Source organism: Trichomycterus rosablanca, chromosome 6 (genome assembly GCF_030014385.1).
Source record: "Trichomycterus rosablanca isolate fTriRos1 chromosome 6, fTriRos1.hap1, whole genome shotgun sequence".
Lineage (NCBI taxonomy): Eukaryota > Metazoa > Chordata > Actinopteri > Siluriformes > Trichomycteridae > Trichomycterus > Trichomycterus rosablanca.
Genome location: NC_085993.1, coordinates 18,675,589 through 18,693,255, shown reverse-complemented (window position 1 = coordinate 18,693,255; position 17,667 = coordinate 18,675,589). Strand labels below are relative to the sequence as shown.

General features: G+C 40.1%; 1 protein-coding gene across 1 annotated transcript in view; it reads right to left on the bottom strand.

Annotated features, from left to right (window-relative positions):
* The window catches only part of gnai2b (guanine nucleotide binding protein (G protein), alpha inhibiting activity polypeptide 2b), a 109,084-nt gene that overhangs the window by 15,442 nt on the left and 75,975 nt on the right, over positions 1-17,667 (bottom strand). The window contains exons 3-4 of the mRNA XM_062997529.1: positions 13,819-13,960; positions 8,949-9,109 (exon numbers count right to left, since the gene is read on the bottom strand). Of these exons, the coding sequence (XP_062853599.1) occupies positions 8,949-9,109; positions 13,819-13,960 (303 nt within the window). The remainder of the gene's footprint in view (positions 1-8,948; positions 9,110-13,818; positions 13,961-17,667) is intronic.

Sequence of the window (17,667 nt, the reverse complement as noted above, 5' to 3'; positions counted from 1 at the left end):
TGGCTCTGCTACCGGTCGGCTGGGCACCATCTAGCCCAATTGGCAGTCCAATTGGCAGCCCAATTGGCAGTGCCTGCAGCAGACACAAATTGGCCACTGTGTCTGCTGGGTGGGAAAATGACCGGACAAAGTGAGTGGGGTCTTCAAACACTGTCTAAGGACCCTGGTTAGTGGATAGAGGTGCCTGTGCAGAAGCAAGGGTGTAAAAAAGGGGTCCGCGTCAAAGGGAACGTGAGCAGCAATACACCCTCCTCAAATGCAATCAGGGCTCCACAGCAGCGGAATACAAATTGAGAAAAAAATTGAGAAAATGCTTAAATAAGTAGAAAAAAACAAGCTGGATTTAGGCCAAGAAGAGGCACATGGATCAAATCGTAAACCTCTGTATCATCATGGAGACAGCATGACCAATTATGCATAACCATGGTCGTCACACCTTGTCCAACTACAAAGGAATCAGTATATCCAACAACATGCTGCTGTCAGGACAGCCAATTACACATCAGCATGGGTTAGGAAAAGTGTCCAACATGGATGTAACATCTCACGGTGTCTGTTTGACATCCTTGGACAACAGGTGATGAGAAAGACGCTACAAGAATTCAGGATTGGTGGAAAGACAATCAGCAATCAGAGCTATGCTGATGACATTGCATTATTGGTCACAGAACATGCAGCAAAAGCTAAAGTGATGAACACTAAAGAAGTACTGGAGATTGTTTGTTTATTGGGATTTTAACGTCATGTTTTACACTTTGGTTACATTCATGACAGGAAATGCTAGCTACTCATCACACAAGATTCATCAGTTCACAAGGTTATATCAAACACAGTCATGGACAATTTAGTATCTCCAATTTGGTCACTTGCATGTCTTTGGACTGTGGGAGGAAACCAGAGCACCCGGAGGAAACCCACGCAGACACGAGGAGAACATGCAAACTCCACAATAAAGGACCCGGACCGCCCCACATGGGGATCGAACCCAGGACCTTCTTACTGTGATGTGACAATACTACCCACTTAGCCACCGTGCCGCCCTACTGGAGATTACAGTGGAAGGTAGAAGACTGGAACAAGTGGGCTCGTCACTATAATTGGGAGGTCGAGTATCACTGCAGAATGTGCTGGTGAAGTGGAGAATGGCAACGGACATGACAGTGATGGTCAAAGTGACAAGGATATGGAAAAACAAGTCGGATAGCACCATCACCAAGCTACAATTAATAAAAGCCTTGGTCAGGCCAGTTGCCACATCTTGACATGAAGCCTGAACACTAAAAAAGCGGAAGAAAGATGTGTTCAGGCTTTTAAGAAAAAGTGCACGCCGAAAACTACTGAAAATGTCATAGATTGTGATGACAACTGAGCAAATTTACAAGATGTCTAGAACAAAAAAGTAGCTCTTTTATTGTTTATTAGGATTTTAACGTCATGTTTTACACTTTTGGTTACATTCATGACAGGAAACGGTAGTTTATCTTCACACAAGGTTCATCAGTTCACAAGGTTATATCGAACACAGTCATGGACAATTTTGTGTCTCCAGTTTACATCACTTGCATGTTTTTGGACTGTGGGAGGAAACCGGAGCTCCCAGAGTAAACCCACGCAGACATGGGGAGAACACACAAACTTCACACAGAAAGGACCCGGACCACCCCACCTGGGGATCGAACCTTCCTGCTGTGAGGCGACAGTGCTACCCACTAAGCCACCATGCCGCCCTCAAAAAAGTAGCTACTAACCCACCTTAAGTTCTGCAAGTTCTGTTGCTTTGGGAATGTGATGAGGCACACTGAAGGTGGTTTAATGACACATTTGTAAAAGGACTCAGAAGATGAGAAAAAACAAAAATAAGCTGAATTGACATCACAGCTTGTCTTGCAACACAAGTCTGAGGGCGTTGGAGAAAGCTGAACCAGCTGTGCAGCCAACCATCACAAAGCGATAATGAGGTAGTGACCTAATTATTATTGTACCTAATAGTTCAAAGTTGTGTTTGATGGTTTGCATTTTATTCAATTTTTTGTTTATTTATTAGGATTATAACGTCATGTTTTACACACTTTGGTTACATTCATGACAGAAACGGTAGTTACTCGTTAAGATTCATCAGTTCACAAGTTTAATGTCAAACACAGTCATGGACAATTTTGTATCTCCAATTCACCTCACTTACATGTCTTTGGACTGTGGGAGAAAACCGGAGCTCCAGGAGGAAACCCACACAGACACAGGGAGAACGTTCAAACTCCACACAGAAAGGACCCGGACTGCTCCACCTGGGAATCAATCCCAGGACCGTCTTGCTGTAAGGCGACAGTGCGACCCACGAGCCACCGTGTCGCCTGATTTGAATTTTATCATTCGCTAAACTTTATACTGTATATTTATACTTTATACTTATATATAACTTTATACATACTCTTTCATTTTATTAACATTTATAACAACTTAACGTTGGAGTTCTAAAGTTCTAAAGTCTGGCAATGATCGATTTCTTTAACAATTTTTACTAATCACCTCAGTATTTATATATACCGATCAAAGTAATAGTATAGTAGTAATACAGTAATAGTTTTGATAATAAAAAGTACTACCAGCTATCCAGGTGTAAACAGCCACTGATTTCTGTACCTTTTCTGCCCCCCCTCCCTTAATTAATAAGCTCAGAATTTATATCTAATAATTTTTACAACGTATCATGAGGCTGTAATGATAATATATTAAGTATACATTATATTATGAACAAATATTTATGTACTTAATAATAGTAAAAGGTAAATGGTAAGATACCTCATACACTACCAAAACACCACACCCTACCACCCTACCCTGTCATTACCATGTTAATGTCATTGCATTGCTGAGAATGGTCCACTATTATCTATCTCCCAACAAAAAAGTCTTGTTGGGTGTCTATTAGTTTCAACAGATCGTTTAAAAAACCCATCTATTAAAATGCTTATTATAAGAGTTCTATAGCTGCTGCATGTTGTTGATCAACAGTCAACCCAAAAGAAGTCACATGTGCAGCTGTGTGTAACTGTGATTTTGTTCTTTTAAGTTCTCTGTTATGTACAATTCCAGATTATGGAGCATGTACTACTCCATATTTTAAATTTCCTATTCTTAAACTGTTAGAGAACAGATTGCAAGATCCATTTCCATGACAACAGAGTAACCAGCTCATTTATCGTAATTATAAACGTGTTGAAAATGAAACCGTTCTCTGATCACAAGATGAATGAATTTCATTTCCTAATTCCCCATTGTCTCCTTTTACAGAACATGTTATATTTCCCAGTCTCAACCAAGAGGACTTTGTGACCCAGCTCAGAGCTTCTTATTGCTAATTTTCCAGTGCCGGTCCTGCTTGCTGATTACTAAAGACTTTTCTTGGTTTTTAATAACCTAGATTTCCTTTTTAGTTTACAGAGCGATGATAAGAACATGAGAGCGACTACAGAACGATGAGTGAGTGAGAAGATTCAGCTGGAAAGCCTGAGGAAATGAATGAACCTCAACAGCCAGCATCTGTACTCTGCATTAAGTGTAATAGCATACAGTAAAATCCCCAGTGCTGAAACAACTCCAGCTAGATCTACAGGAACTCTGCATGTATTAACACCATGTAGAGATCATGTAGAGATACAGATAGTGGAAAGAATGTAGACATGTATGTATTTAAGGGTTGGTTTTAATGATACATTGTAAAAGTTTGTGGACACTTGTGATAGTATTACATTAATCACACAAATGACTCAATATTGTTTAATTCTATACATTTTACGCGGGGTGGCACAGTGGCAGAGTGGGTAGCACTGTCGCCTCACAGCAAGACACATGCCAGGCCACCAGGGTCCATTCTTTGAGCAGTTTGAATGTTCTCCCTGTGTCTGCGTCGTTTTCCTCCAGGTGCTCCGGTTTACTCCCACACGTCATAAGACATGCAGTCAGGCCAACTGGAGCTACTAGAAATTGCCTTAAGTGTGATTGTGTGTAAATGTGTGTGTGCCCTATGAAATACTGGAGCCTGTAAGGGGTGTTTTCCACCCTTGGCCAAATTAATCAGACCCACCGCGACCCTGACCAAGCGGTGGTAAAACAGACAATAAATGGATGAACATTTTTCATAGCAAATGACAAACATGGACCACTGGTGCATAATAACCAAACTGGCACTCGTATAAAGGCAAGTGAAAAAAGATGGGATGGTTTACTCTTCTCCCACCCAGCAGACTCGGTGACCAATGTTGTCTGCTGTAGGCACTGCCAATTGTGCCGGCTAGATGCCACCCAGTCAACCGGTAGCAGAGCCAAGATTTGAACCGGGGTGTTCAGAACCTCAGCGCTGGTGTGCTAGCAGAATATCCCAGTCAAATATTTTGGGCGCCCCAAAAATATACTTATTTAATAAACATTGTGGCAATCTGGTGCCATTGTGGTTTACAAGATGTAACGTAAAGCCTCCACAAGGGGCATTTGTGGACAAGTTTGTGCTTAAGTGCCTGGTAAAATTAGTTGGGTTTTTTTTTGTTTGTTTGTTTTCATATTTTTGCATTTTCTCCCTTTTTTCTCTCTTTCAGCGCGTCCAATTGCCCGATTGCGTCATGCTTCCTCTCCACCAATGCCGATCCCTGCTCTGATTGAGGAGAACAAAGCTAACCCACGCCCCCGCCGACACGTGGGCAGCAGCCGTATGCATCACCTACACGAGTGCAGCGCAGATCAGTGTTGTGTACGGAGAGACACACCCTGAGAGCACTCTTTTCTCATCTCTGCGTAGGCGCCATCCATCAGCCAGCAGAGGTCATAATTGCACCAGTCATGGGAGAGAGACCCCATCCGGCTTAGTCCCACCCATATCTGAACAACAGGCCAATCGTTGTTCATGTGGCCGCTCAGCCTTAGCCGGCAGGCAGAGCTGAGTTTCGATACGATGTATTCGAGATCCCAGCTCTGGTTGCAGCGTGTGTTTTTACCCCTGCGCCACCTGAGCGGCCTAAAATTTGTTTATTTAATTATAATTTTTTCCTCCGCGAGCCATTTTTTTGGCTTTGAAAAACACTGGTTTAAATGGGAGTCTGCTTTCACCCAGCTGCAAGAGCTTCACTGAGGTCATGCAGTGACGTTGGGTGATATAACTTAATTAAATACAGTCAGTGTTCCCATTCATTACGCAAAGCAGTCTAGATTTTTCAGACTAGACTCATCACACATTAACTTTATAAATCTGGCTTGTAAATGTCGTAGTCACTAAGCGCTTTAATACGACCTATTCAGCTGCCAAGCTTTGTCCTTAGAGATGACGTGGCTGTATGTTTGATATGATTCACCTGTTAACAGTGTGATTGAAACAGTATACATAATAAAAATACATAAATGGATACATTCAAATAAAAAAGGCAAATACAATTCTAGACATCGCTCTTAATGCCTGTATGTTTGTTGCAAACCCACAAGCTGTTTGGTTTGTCTAGAAAATGAATATCATTGTTTGCTTTCATGTCTGCTATGGCTTCATTTTCATTCTTCTTCTATCATTTAAACAAAGATCAGATCTGGATAAGCTGCAGCCTGGCGAGACGGAAAGCTCCTTCAATCGTCCTAATGAAAACTAAATGCATGAAAGGAAGGAAGGAATAAATAAAAGTACACATGAGCAGAAAAAGCATCTCATGTATTTACATTTACAGAAGAAGAGGTGTTATGGGAGAAAGGAGCCAGAAATCGAGCAAAGCAGGAAAGGATAGAAGAAGCACTTTGCATGCAGAGCAGGTGCTGAGTGGGTAAAAAAAAAAAAAAGAGGAATAGGGGGACAGTGTTTGCTGAGTAAACACATTCTCAGCATCAATGTAACACTTTTATTAGCATATTTCTCTTCTCACACCTAAAATTCGAATCCAAATTCTGCAGTCTACTGTGTTAGATTTTTTAACTGCAAGACTGCATGTTTGGTATTTATCTTTGACAGAGACTAAAATCACTTTACTATTATCACTAACAAGTCGTTTTCAGCTGTTTCCCAAGTAATATGCAATTCGCTATGAAAATTCAAATAGTGAGGTTTGTGTTTAGCGATTTAACATGGTTTATTCTTGAAGAGTACGAGATATGAGGAGCATTATGCAATATGAGGCAGTCCTAGCAATCATACGGCAACTAAATTAGTGTTTAGGTTAATGTTTGATGTATGTGTTTATGTATTGAGTGCATTTTGTCCCTTTGGGGATTCTATAGTCAATGTAAAAGTGTGCTTCTCTACACACATGATCATCGGTGTGTAGTCTGTGCTGCACCTCAAAAGAACCAGAGAGTAAATGATTATGCTCCTGATCGTTTGTCTGTGTACAGTTTATTTCTTTCTTAATAAACTCAGCAAACTCTAAAGATGCTCAGTTACATTAGCAATCGGTTAGACAAAATGTCCAAGATGTCAAAGTCTAAGGCAGCTAAAAACACGACTCGGGTAACTCACTCACTTTCTTAACCGCTTATCCAATTAGGGTCGTGTATGGGAGGTCTGAAGCCTATCCCAGCTTTTCAATGGGTGCAAGGCACACAGTAACACCCTGGACCGGGCGCCAGTCCATCGCAGGAATGTGTGCAAACACACACATTCACCTATAGGGCAATTCACTGCCTCCAATTAACCTGACTGCATGTTCTTGGACTGTGGGAGGAAACCGGAGCTCCCGGAGGAAACCCACACAGACACGGGGCAAACATGCAAACTCCGCACAGAAAGGACCCGGACCGCCCCGCCTGGGGATCGAACCCAGGACCTTCTTGCTGTGAGGCGACAGTGCTACCCACCGAGCCACCGTGCCGCCCGACTCAGGTAACTGAGTTTGAAAAATTACAAGTACTTTCGTCTTTAAACTATTAAAGTAGGCTGTGCTGTATATTGTAGCGTCCATTTATTCTATTATTTGATTTATGAGTGTAATTTAATGACTTGCTGCGAAATCTGTGATTTTTGAAAAACAAAATACAAGCACAAAGCCGGTTATACACTTCTCTAGTTCATGTACCAATAGCTGCTATACCGTACTACCTTTCCTTGGACTTTACCCCGTCAGACTGTTATATGCTTGCTGAAGGCCTGAGCGTTTGTGTCCCTCATTGTGACTATGTCATATGACCTCACTGTGGCCAACACACCCCACTGTCAACAAAGACAAAGACAACAAAGTTCAAATGCCAGGAAGCTTTCTAACTGAAACTACTGAATCTACAGATGAGCACTGTCTAGATATTCAAAAACACTTTTTATAAACATGTGTTTCTGAATCTGTTGCAGTTAGACAAACAACATATCTAAAAAAAAAATGAATTATAATGCAGTCTTGGGATTCTAATTATTTCTGCAACTGTTTCACGTTTCTTATTTTGAGTTCTTTTATTGGTTTATTGTAGGTTTTCTAAAAGTAAAAATGACAAAATCTAAGGACTTACAAATATCCATCAAGCAGCTTTATAGAGTCATTTAACTTTGTGGTATGACCTCACTGCCTGGTTAGTGCTTAAAACTGACTACAGCTATTCTGTGGTCACATAAACAGGGCCAATCTGACCCCACCCATCAAAAATGACATAAACAGTGAGCTTTTGCCAAGGTCAGAAAAAAAACCTTAATCTGTCTCTGAGTGCTGTCTGGATAGTCAGAATGAACTGAAGATTAATGAAAGACAAAAAATCACAGGTCACACATGTACACAGCCAGCTGAGCTTTACTATGGGTCTGTCTGAAAACCTAGTGAGCTGCCTTGCTGCCTACCTAGGTAGCCGCCTAAGTAGAGAAGATTCTAATAAGACATCAAATTCATAAGGCAGATTATTTAGACGCAATACTTAGACCGATTACGTCACAGCCGTTTTCAATTTCTTAGCTAACACAGTAAGTTTCAGGCCATTCAAATCAATGGACTAAAACAACACAACCTGCTAGCATGCCAGCTAACATCTCGCTCCATGTACTGAAAAATTAAAGTTAAATTGTCACTGACAAGCCCGGATTTGCAAGTAAATTACTCTTGTACACCTTAATACAAATAAAAATCAATGAAAATTTATTTACATTTGAAAAGAACTCTTTGTTTTTAGCTCCGCATTCATCCGCCATATTTTTAATCTTTGTGAGAAAAGTTGTGCTGCACTGAATGCTGGGATTGCCTTCACTGCTAAGGAAGCATTGGATGCTCCCTTGTTATTCAGTCAGATCATCGCTTAGAATTAAGGCACCTCAGTAGGCAGCCTAATAAGGCATCTAAGAATTTATACAGCTTCTTCTCAGTGAACGAAGGATAACGTAAAACGCTGTTTATGTAGAGCACTCACTAGGTTTTTAGACATACCCTTACACCACTGACATACTCAACCAACATTTGTGAAAATTTTTGACTGGAGTATGTAAATGTTTAAATATTTGTTTCCTGTCATTTTTATCTTTTACCACCACCTTATCCCGGTCAGGGACATGGGGGTCCTGTTTCCTTGGTATCCCTGGGTGCAATGCAGTAACACCCCAAACAGGACACCAATCCATTGTAGGGCCTCAACCATGTTGCACTGATGGGGATTCAAACCCTGAATTGCAGCAGTAGTGAACCAACGTAATATACCGCTTAAAAAGTACATGCAAAGCCAAACGTAATGCTTCATTTACAGTTATAATTTTCCATTTACACATTTACATGAGTAAAAACTATCCACAATTAAACAACTCGTAAACAACAGAAGCATATTTCATTTAAAAATGTTAAAACTAGTCATTTAACAGAACTGTTCAAACCTCCTTTCTGTATTTGTGTGCATGCTTACTAATGTTTTCTTTCAGAGAGCAGTGACTAATCATTCCTTATTTTGATGCTTGAAGAGCTTAAAGTCTTTGCCCAACAGCAAGTTGTGTTTGGTTTGTTAGTGTGTTAGTGCAGACTCACTAGGCAGCAGAGTCGTTGAGCTGATACTCTCTGGAACGACTGAAACAGCCCTGCACCCCGCTGTCAGCCCACAGTCTGCGGATCACGTTGGCTAAATCATCTGGGAGAATTCCCTGCTCCTCTGCTGCAGCAGACAGTGCAAACAGCTGCCGTGCATCATCCTATACACACACACACACAATTAATTTACTTGAAGACTGGACATTAGAATTGAAATTACTAATCAGTCTGCTTGGGTTGGACTGTATTTGGCTGTGGTGAGATTCAGCTGTAAATAATGGGCCAAAACAACTCAGCATAGAAGTGGCTTATAAGAATAAAAGTCAAAAATGTTTTAAATGATCAAAAAAAGCTTATATTCCTTCATAAATTCAACACAAATTCTAAATATTTTGAGCATAGTGTAAGAAACATGCTTTCTTTTCTTTAATGCATTTTCTCCCCATTTTCTGAGAGATACCAGATTGCATCTAAGGAGAGCACGTCGCTATACACGCCTCTTCCGACACGTGCACAGCCCTCCTCTTTTCACGCCTGCATTCTGCACAGGCGTCTCTTCCGCCAATCAGGGTCCTTACACAGCATATGAAGACCCACTCACAGTCCGGCCCCCACCCTGCAGATATGGTGGCCAGTTAGTATCTGCTGCAGGCACTGCCAACTATGCCCGCCAGATGGTGCCCAGCCAACAGGGGGCAACACCGAGTTTCGAACCGAGGAGTATAGAATCTCGGTGCTGGTGTGCTAGCGGAATATACCGCTGCGCCACCTGGAGAAACATGCTTTCTTGAAGACCCAGCCACAGTTAGTAATGACATTATTGGAGATTGAACACATGCTCTCCTAGAGACAGGAAGAACGCTTTACTGTTGCACCTCTCAAAAGCATTAATTAACGAAATTATTCATGAAGTCATTTAGGTATGGTTGTAATATCATGCATGATACACGGTACAATGTATATAATACTACAGTGCAGATTAACATGGATTAAAATGCTTCTCTTTCTGTCTGAATGTTTGACAAGTGCTTTAATATGTTTACACTACACTGTCACACACTAAATTTAAGTCCAACCTTTAATACCACATTACTAAAATGTCCTTTTGTAATGTTAAAACACACCCTTGTCTTTGTGGTCTTGATGTCGTGGTTGCATTTGTGTTTTTGGAGTGCAGGCTCTTTGTAAAGCTGAGTTGGATTGCAACCTGTATGGACCAGTTCCACCTATATGGACAGTTTCACTTGGAAATCAAACCCAGGACCTTCTTGCTGTGAGGTGATAATACTAACCACTGAGCCACAGTGCCACCCTGAACTAATAAATAAACTATAATTTATTTTATTTCAGTTCATTCAGTTACTCACCCCCCCCCCGACCCCAATTCAACTGCTCCTGAATTTAGGGGCTGCCACTGCAGATAATTTTGGTCTGCATACCTGACTTAGCATCGTTTTTACCACTGCACCACTAGAACACTCCAGCTGTAATAGACTTAAATAATGCACTATTGGATTTGACTGTTTTCTTAAATTTTTTCCCCTCCTGTAACAAAAACGTATTGAGTTGTGGTGCAGATATAACAATACATATCAATTATGTGATTTATTTATTGTTACAGTCCTAGTTTATTGTTACAGTCATGTCATCGTTATTAAAAAGTGCAACAGTTATGCAATCAAATATTATTGTGACTAATTTTCCACTTTACCACCCTGGCTCACAATAAGACAACAGAGTAGAATAGGTCTTGTTTTCATCAGCCGAGATGTTCGAGTGTGCATCCATACAGGGATGTCAGAGTGAACAAGACTCACAACATAAACCTGCTAATGTGTACAAAAAATACAGTAGACCCTTGACTTACAAATTTAATTGGTTACCGAAGGGCTGTTCTTAAGTCAAAATGTTCATTAGTTAAACCTATTTTTCCCATAAGAAATAATGTAAATAGAATTAATCCGTGCCAGACCTCCCAAACCACCATCTTACCTAACCTTTCTAATGTCTTAAATGGTCTTTTTTGTTATAAATACAAGTATATTTCCCTTAAATCTTAAATTATAGAATAGACATTCCTGTAATAAACAATAATAAACAACAATACACAGTAACACTGTACTGTACATAAAACACACATCACATTTCAGTACAGTACGTGTGCTGTACTATACACCATAATACATTGTATCTACCAGAAACAACAATAACTCTCACATTTCTCTATTATTTCCTTCTTTATTTCAAGTGTTGTATTTTGTAGGTGTAATTTCACGAAAGAATAACTTCCTTCTTCTCTCTTACTCAATGTCTCCTCTGTCTGATGCACAGTGACAGCTACTGGCAGGAGTAATTATACAACAACAACAAAACTGCGCTTTCTCTGCACCTTCTCTGGGGACATTTTAATGTAGAATTTTACAAAATATAAAGAGAACACCGGAAAAACACAGTCTGCTGTCCGAATGTTCGCTCACTGTGTATATATATATATATATATATATATATATATATATATATATATATATATATATATATATAGAGAGAGAGAGAGAGAGAGAGAGAGAGAGAGAGAGAGACAGAGAGAGAGAAACGGTCGGAGTCAACTTGTTCGTGACGTCACGTGTCTCGCGAATTTCGGTTCATAATCCAAAATTTGTTCGTACGTTAAGTTGAAAAAGATCGTTCGTAAGCCAAAATGTTTGTATGGTAAACCATTCGCAACTCAAAGGTCTACTGTATAGTAATTACATGAATATGAAAATGCACTCCAGGTATTAGAAGTAGAAACGGGCTTGTTTCCAATTTAGAAAGGGTGTAGATTTTTTTTGAAAGACGCTGCACTCCTTTATTTCAAATGGTTTTGATGCAGGAGTAGAAAGCAATAGAAACTTTTTTTTCATTAGTGTTTGTTGGCATGCCCTTTGCCTGGGAGAGAAAGCTGCTCTTTTTATACAGCCATGAGCTCAAATTATTTATAAATAAAATGCTTATTTTTTCATACTGTACAATTTCAAACCAGAATCAGTACAATATCGAACTGTGTTTTCTGAAAGCTGGGGTTCTATTTAAGAAAAAAATCAATGTCAGCTTGGAATTGTGAGCTGCTCCAAAACTTCAAAAACATTTATAAAACATTATCCTGGGTGTTGTCTGGGTAAATAAAGTCACATGCAGTTGTTTTATAGATACTGGATTGATCTGCTACATAAACTATAATGTAATACTTTCCACATTTCTAAGATTATCTTTGCATTCATGAAAAGTAAGATTTTGAGTTCATGTTGCTGCATTGGTCCTTGGAGGTCATCTACCTTTGCATGCTACAGATCCAACCGTTGTCATTTATTCTCTAGCCATTTCTAAGAAATGCTTGAGGGTTCAAAATTCATTTATCAAATAGAATAGAATAGAATGCCTTTATTTGTCATACACTATATTGCCAAAAGTATTCGCTCGTCTGCCTTCACACGCATATGAACTTGAGTGACATCCCATTCCTTATCCATAGGGTTTAATTTGATGCCGGCCCACCCTTTGCAGGTATAACAGCTTCAACTCTTCTGGGAAGGCTTTCCACAAGGTTTAGGAGTGTGTTTATGGGAATTTTTGACCATTCTTCCAGAAGCGCATTTGTGAGGTCAGACACTGATGTTGGACGAGAAGGTCTGGCTCGCAGTCTCCGCTCTAATTCATCCCAAAGGTGTTCTACCGGGTTGAGGTCAGGACTCTGTGCAGGCCAGTCAAGTTCTTCCAAACCAAACTCGCTCATCCATGTCTTTATGGACCTTGCTTTGTGCACTGGTGCGCAGTCATGTTGGATCATGAAGGGGCAATCCCCAAACTGTTCCCACAAAGTTGGGAGCATGAAATTGTCCAAAATCTCTTGGTATGCTGAAGCATTAAGAGTTCCTTTCACTGGAACTAAGGGGCCGAGCCCAACTCCTGAAAAACAACCCCACACCATAACGCCCCCTCCACCAAACTTTACACTTCGCACAATGCAGTCAGACAAGTACCGTTCTCCTGGCAACCGCCAAACCCAGACTCATCCATCTCGTCCATGTATACATATACAAGTGTACAGTGGTACCTCGTAACAAGACGTCACCTAAATTCAAAATCCTTGAAACTCAACAACATTTGTTGAGAAATGTGTATCCTTAAACTCAACGTTTCCCTTAAACTCAACATGTGTGTGACTGTTGTTTTGCTCAGCACTTGGCTTAAGCGGGGCAATAAAATGTCATCAAAGTGCAAATACAAGACAAATCTGCATTTGTGTGGATAACCATCCACATGTATCTGTGTTAATCTGGATTTTTCTCCTGTTTCACTTTTAAACTTGTGTTATAGCTCGGGGTGCTGAGAAATTGTGAAAATCAGCTTTTTCGAGAGAGTCTAAAATGCTTATCGTTAAAAACAAAAACAACCCCATTATTTTAAATGAGCATTAAAATATATGCAGTTCTACGGGACCATGGAACACATTAACAAGTTTCCCATACATCCTTATGGGAAAAAAAAACTCAGTCTTTAAAACTTAATGTCACTCCCAGAACCAACTGACATTATGTTTTAAGGTACCACTGCACAGTACAACAAAATTCTTTTTTCGTGTACCCCAGCATATCCAGTTTGGAGGCTGGGGTCAGAGCACAGGGTTGGCCATTGTACGGCGCCCCTGGAGTCGAGAGGGTTAAGGGCCTTGCTCAAGGGCCCAACAGTGGAGTCTGGATTTGAATTCTCAATCTTTACATTGATAACCCAAAGCTCTACTCACTAGGCTACCACTGTCCCTGTATGTTATTTGCCCTAACATGACTACCCCTTTTAAGTCAAACTAAAGCACACCACACACGATACGTACCGCTCTTGATGAATCTCCATAGTCAATCTTCAGATTTGCCATGGCTTTAATGATGGCCATGATAGACTGGATGGCGTTGCTGTAGACCACAGCTCTGTACTGCTTACATTCATCTTCCGAGTACCCATCTTCATGAATGATTCTGAAACAGGTTTAAATACGATTAGTCAGTGGATTTCAAGTGAATTTCAGTTTTGATCTAGACACTGTGGATCCAGACTGAACAAATGTCTTCATTTACTCAGAGTAATGGAGAAAAACGTGTCAGAAAGTTGGTCTGCTGAGGGGTGATAGATCACTGTGTAGTACTGCTTAAGCCCGAAGCTTGAAACTTCTGCAATTTCCTGCAGAAGAAGCTGCATCAGCATTTTAGAGCTAGATGTGCATAAAACTAAGACTTAAACAAATAAGCTTCATGCCAACCCTTAAGACAGATAGATAGCTCAGGTTGCCAAGAAAATACTGGCCAGCGAGCAATGTAAAGTATTTATGTCTAGTGTATAACCACAGAACCAGGGGGAAATAAACCAACACCGTCTCTTCAATATGTTCAAAACTCTGCTGCTCAAGTTCTCTCATATTCTAAAAAATCAGCTCACATCACCCAATTCCTTATCAGCTACACTGGCTGCCTGTCCCACTTCATATTCAATTTAAAGTTCTACTGCTAACATAGAAATCCCTCAATAGTCTGACCCTATCTACTTATCAGAACTTTTACACCCCTATTCTTCTGCACTATCTCTTAGGTCCTCAGATAGTGGCCTCTTGTCTGTTCCAAAATCCAGATTACTTACTTTTGGTGGCAGATCATTTAGTGTTATTTTTTGATATGTAAAGCACCCTTGGCTATAAGAAAGGCACTATACCGATCAGCCATAACATTAAAACAACCTCCTTGTTTCTACACTCACTGTCCATTTTATCAGCTCCACTTACCATATAGAAGCACTTTGTAGTTCTACAATTACTGACTGTAGTCCATTTATTTTTCTTCATACCTTTTTAGCCTGCTTTCACCCTGTTCTTCAATGGTCAGGACCCCCACAGGACCACTACAGAGCAGGTATTATTTAGGTGGTGGATCATTCTCAGCACTGCAGTGACACTGACATGGTGGTGGTGTGTTAGTGTGTGTTGTGCTGGTATGAGTGGATCAGACACAGCAGCGCTGCTGGAGTTTATGAATACCGTGTCCACTCACTGTCCACTCTATTAGACACTCCTACCTAGTTGGTCCACCTTGTAGATGTCAAGCTCATCTATTGCTGCTGTTTGAGTTGGTCAACATCTAGACCTTCATCAGTGGTCACAGGACGCTGCCCACGGGGCGCTGTTGGCTGGATATTTTTGGTTGGTGGACTATTCTCAGTCCAGCAGTGACAGTGAGGTGTTTAAAAACTCCAGCAGCGCTGCTGTGTCTGATTCACTCGTACCAGTACAACACACACTAACACACCACCACCATGTCAGTGTCACTGCAGTGCTAAGAATGATCCACCACCCAAATAATACCTACTCTGTAGTGGTCCTGTGGGGGTCCCTGACCATTGAAGAACAGCATGAAAGGGGGCTAACGAAGCATGCAGAGAAACAGATGGACTACATTCAGTAATTGTAGAACTACAAAGTGCTATATGGTAAGTACCTATACTATATGTAATGTACCTATATGGTAAGTCGAGCTGATAAAATAGACAGTGAGTGTAGAAACAAGGAGGTGGTCATAATGTTATGCCTAATCGGTGTATAAATACAACTTATCATTACAGTGGAACCTCGATTTAACGGACTAAAAGGGGGGCGCACTGGTCTGTAAAATTGTTTTTTTCCATGGGGTGAAAATATACGAAAGCACAGCACTAAGGCCCACAAAAGTGCTTAACATGCACTCATTACAGTACATTGAACAATGTAAATAGATATGTAAATATGTAATGTAAAACCTGTAAATAAATAATAAAATTGGTGTACTGTACTACTGAGGAGAAATTTCATTTACCTTGTGTGGTGGAGGTGTTTTTTTTTTGTAATCGTATAGTGGGACTATCTATTATTCGGAGTCTGAAGCACTGCTGGTGGCTAATGGAGCAGCGCTGGTGCATAACTAAGCACTAGAACTTGCAAAAATTAAGCATAAAACACTGAGAAAGAGCAAGAACAAAGCAAACCTCCCAAAAAAGCTCATGTAATTCACTCATGTAAACAGAGAGATGTGAGCCGGCTAGCAGACAATTACTGAACTACTGGTCTTGGTACACTCCAGCCGGAATTCTAAACAATCAGAATGGCAATTTGGTTTTCCAGGTTTTGAGGTCGGTTAAATGGAGGTTCCACTGTATTATTATTAGCTGCTGTTTTGCTTCTTTGTAACATTTGATGTAGCCTGCAGCAAACAGGGAGGTCATGACCATGTAATTCGCTCTACATTTGTGTTTTTTCCTTCTTCTTCTTTTTTGGCAGTGTTATTTTTTGGGTTTGAAGCTTTCCACTGTCCCTTCTAATGAAAAATGGATCTGGAGCCTGACTGCCTCAGAGAAATGTGAATTATTAAACCATTCAAGGCCATGTGCGTGTGCTGCATGAGTGTACGTGGGTGTGTGTTACGGTGTAATCAGCCTTTCAATTGCATTAAAAGTAATACCTAATGCACTCAAAGACAAAAACAGAACGAGCAAGTGGGCAGGCGATCAGGTACGCTTTTAAAATACTCAGAATAGATTATTTATTCTGATTAGAACACAGACTTTCCAAAACATCAAACAACAGTCCATTGATTATTCAGGAGTCCAGATGATGCTATCAATTCTATTTTTAAAGAGTTGTTGTTGTCATTATTAGTGCAAAGTCAGATTAAGTAACAGAACCTGAATTAATCACTGTGCATGTAATTTTATATTAAGGTAATGATTTATGTCTGGATAGTCATTTTAACCTGCAGTTGTCCAACTTGTATGCCAAATCTTGGGGGAAAAAACAACATACCATTATCTTTAAAATAATTCCGTCCCCTTAACAATATAGTCATTTAGACATTTAGCTTTATTAATACCCTGTATCATATAAATATTTTCCCCCCTTTGGGTATAAGAAGGGTACTATATATACAATTTATTAATAATATTTTTATTATTATTATTATCATCATCATCTTTACCTTTAAAATAATTCCATCCCCTTAACAATATAGTCATTTAGACATTTAGCTTTATTAATACCCTTTAATAAGTATTTTTTCCCCCTTGGGTATAAGAAAGGCGCTATATATACAATTTATTATTATAATTATTATCATTATTATTATTATCATCATCATCTTTACCTTTAAAATCATTCCGTCCTTAAACTTAAAAAAAAAAAAAAAATTTACTTAGGGGTGCTCAGGTGGCACAGTGGTAACACACGCTAGCCCAATGGTCCCCAACCACCGGGCCGTGGACCGGTACCAGTCAGTGGGTCATTTATTACCAGGCCGCACAGAAAGAATAAATAATTAGAGATTGCTACAAGAACAATTAAATTACCAACACTCTTCGGGTGTTATTGTCTCCAGTGACCACTAGGTGGGAGCAGTGTCTCATTGCATCTAAAAAAAAAAAGCTCAGGATTTACACTGATTTTCAAATCTATAGTTATTCTATTTTAAATCACCCCCGCCGATCCGTGAAATCATATCTTAGGATGGGAATCTCAGCTCTGCTACCGGCAGGCTGGGCACCTAATTGAACAACGATTGTTTTTTTGTTTAGGGTGGGTGCCTCATAACTGATGCAATTATGACCTCTGCTGGCTGACTGATGGCGTCTGCACAGAGACGGGGATAATGTGTAATAATGTGTGTCTTTCCGT